Genomic DNA, 1,586 nt, shown 5'->3' with positions numbered 1-1,586 from the left:
GGCATCCTGGCTTGTATCAGCAATAGAGTGACCAGCAGGAGCAGGGAAGGGATTGTCCCCCTGTACTGGGCACTGGTGAGGCCACACCTTGAGCGCTGTGTTCGGTTTTGGCCTCTCACTTCAAGGATGTTGAGGTGCTGGAGCGTGTCCAAAGAACAACGAGGCTGCTGAAGGGTCTGGAGAACAAGTCCTGTGAGAAACAGCTGAGGGACCTGGGGTTGTTTAGTCTGAAGAAGAGGAGGCTGAAGGGAGACCTTACCACTTTCTACAACTACTTGAAATGAGGTTGTAGTGCAGTGGGGGTCAGTCTGTTCTCCAGTGTAGCAAGAGACACGATGATGGAACAGCCTCGAGTTGTGCCAGGGGAGACTTAGGCTGGATATTAGCAAAAATTTCTTTACCAAAAGGGTTGTGAAGCATTGGAATGGGCTGCCCAGGGAATCAGTGGAGTCACCATCCCTGGAGGTGACTTAAATACCTGGAGGTATTTAACAGATGTATAGACACGGCACTTAGGGACGTGGTTTGCTGGTGGACTTGGCAGTATTAAGTTTACAGTTGGACTTGATCTAAAGGTCTTTTCCAACCTAAATGATTCTATTATTATTCTATTATATTTTATGAAAAATATTTTACTTTCAAACTCCTTTTAGGAGTTTCAACAACTCCAATGGAACAGTAGAAAGGTTTCACTGTGGGTGACATCCTTGAAGCCACTCACGGCAACTCACATTATTTATAAATATTTTCAAGTCCAATTCATGCAATTACCTGCATTTTCAAAACCACACAGATTATTAGAAAATTAATTCTTAAGTTATTTAGAAACCAAAGAAATCAAAACTGATTTGCATTAATATTTATTCATACATAAGAAAAATAATTTGTAACAAACCGTGTATTTACAATTTACACTGGATAAAAATCTTCTAAGATCAACGTAACAACACGCCCCTAAAAGAGGTGTATTTCCAATTGGATGTGTCCAGGGTTCTTTAGAACTCCTTTGCATTAGGCAATCTTCAATTTGCAGCCAAAGTTATGGGGAAGAGGTGTCCACAACATTCTTCCTTGGTTTCGGTCTAAATTACAAGAAAGAATAGAAATTATTTCAAATTAACACAGCTACTGTGCCATAATATTAGGGAGTTACTAGACAGTAAAGTGGAACAACGGCAAATTGTGCTCACCGCAGCAAGGGCATTACAACATGCACCTACTCCGGTGGCAGATCAATAAAAATATTAGTATCATTTCAGCGGCGCTCAAAAGAGCGCATCAGCCTAATTTAATTTAACTCACAGCGATCGCTAACGTATGCGATGCTCTGAGCAAAGTTTGGAGCTGTCAAAGCCACTCCTGGCGGTGACACCAGCACTTGTTCTGCACAGATCTTCTTAGGCTATCTCAAACAGAAAATGGTGTAATTTGTGCAGGACCAAGAGGCCTCTGGAGTTGATGTGCGTGTGAGTTTCATGTTATTTTTATAAAAATCTCATCTTTTAATTCACTTAAGCTCACATTTAGACAAATGGTCCACAGTCTATGAAAAGTCCCAAAGGCCACACACAGCTGATTGTAGGGAA

At 41.5% G+C, this 1,586-nt stretch overlaps 1 protein-coding gene across 1 annotated transcript in view; it reads right to left on the bottom strand.

The window, feature by feature from the left end:
- Window positions 1-1,039: 1,039 nt before the first annotated feature.
- The window catches only part of CENPC (centromere protein C), a gene marked incomplete at its 5' end in the record, with an annotated part of 26,740 nt that continues 26,193 nt past the window's right edge, over window positions 1,040-1,586 (bottom strand). Inside the window, one exon of the mRNA XM_010142795.1 lies at window positions 1,040-1,082. Within this exon, the coding sequence (XP_010141097.1) occupies window positions 1,040-1,082 (43 nt within the window). The remainder of the gene's footprint in view (window positions 1,083-1,586) is intronic.

The sequence above is a fragment of the Buceros rhinoceros genome, unplaced genomic scaffold (genome assembly GCF_000710305.1).
Source record: "Buceros rhinoceros silvestris isolate BGI_N320 unplaced genomic scaffold, ASM71030v1 scaffold11249, whole genome shotgun sequence".
In the NCBI taxonomy this organism is placed as follows: Eukaryota; Metazoa; Chordata; class Aves; order Bucerotiformes; family Bucerotidae; genus Buceros; species Buceros rhinoceros.
The sequence above is the reverse complement of the archived record's forward strand: the minus strand, read 5'-3'. Positions and strand labels throughout refer to the sequence as shown.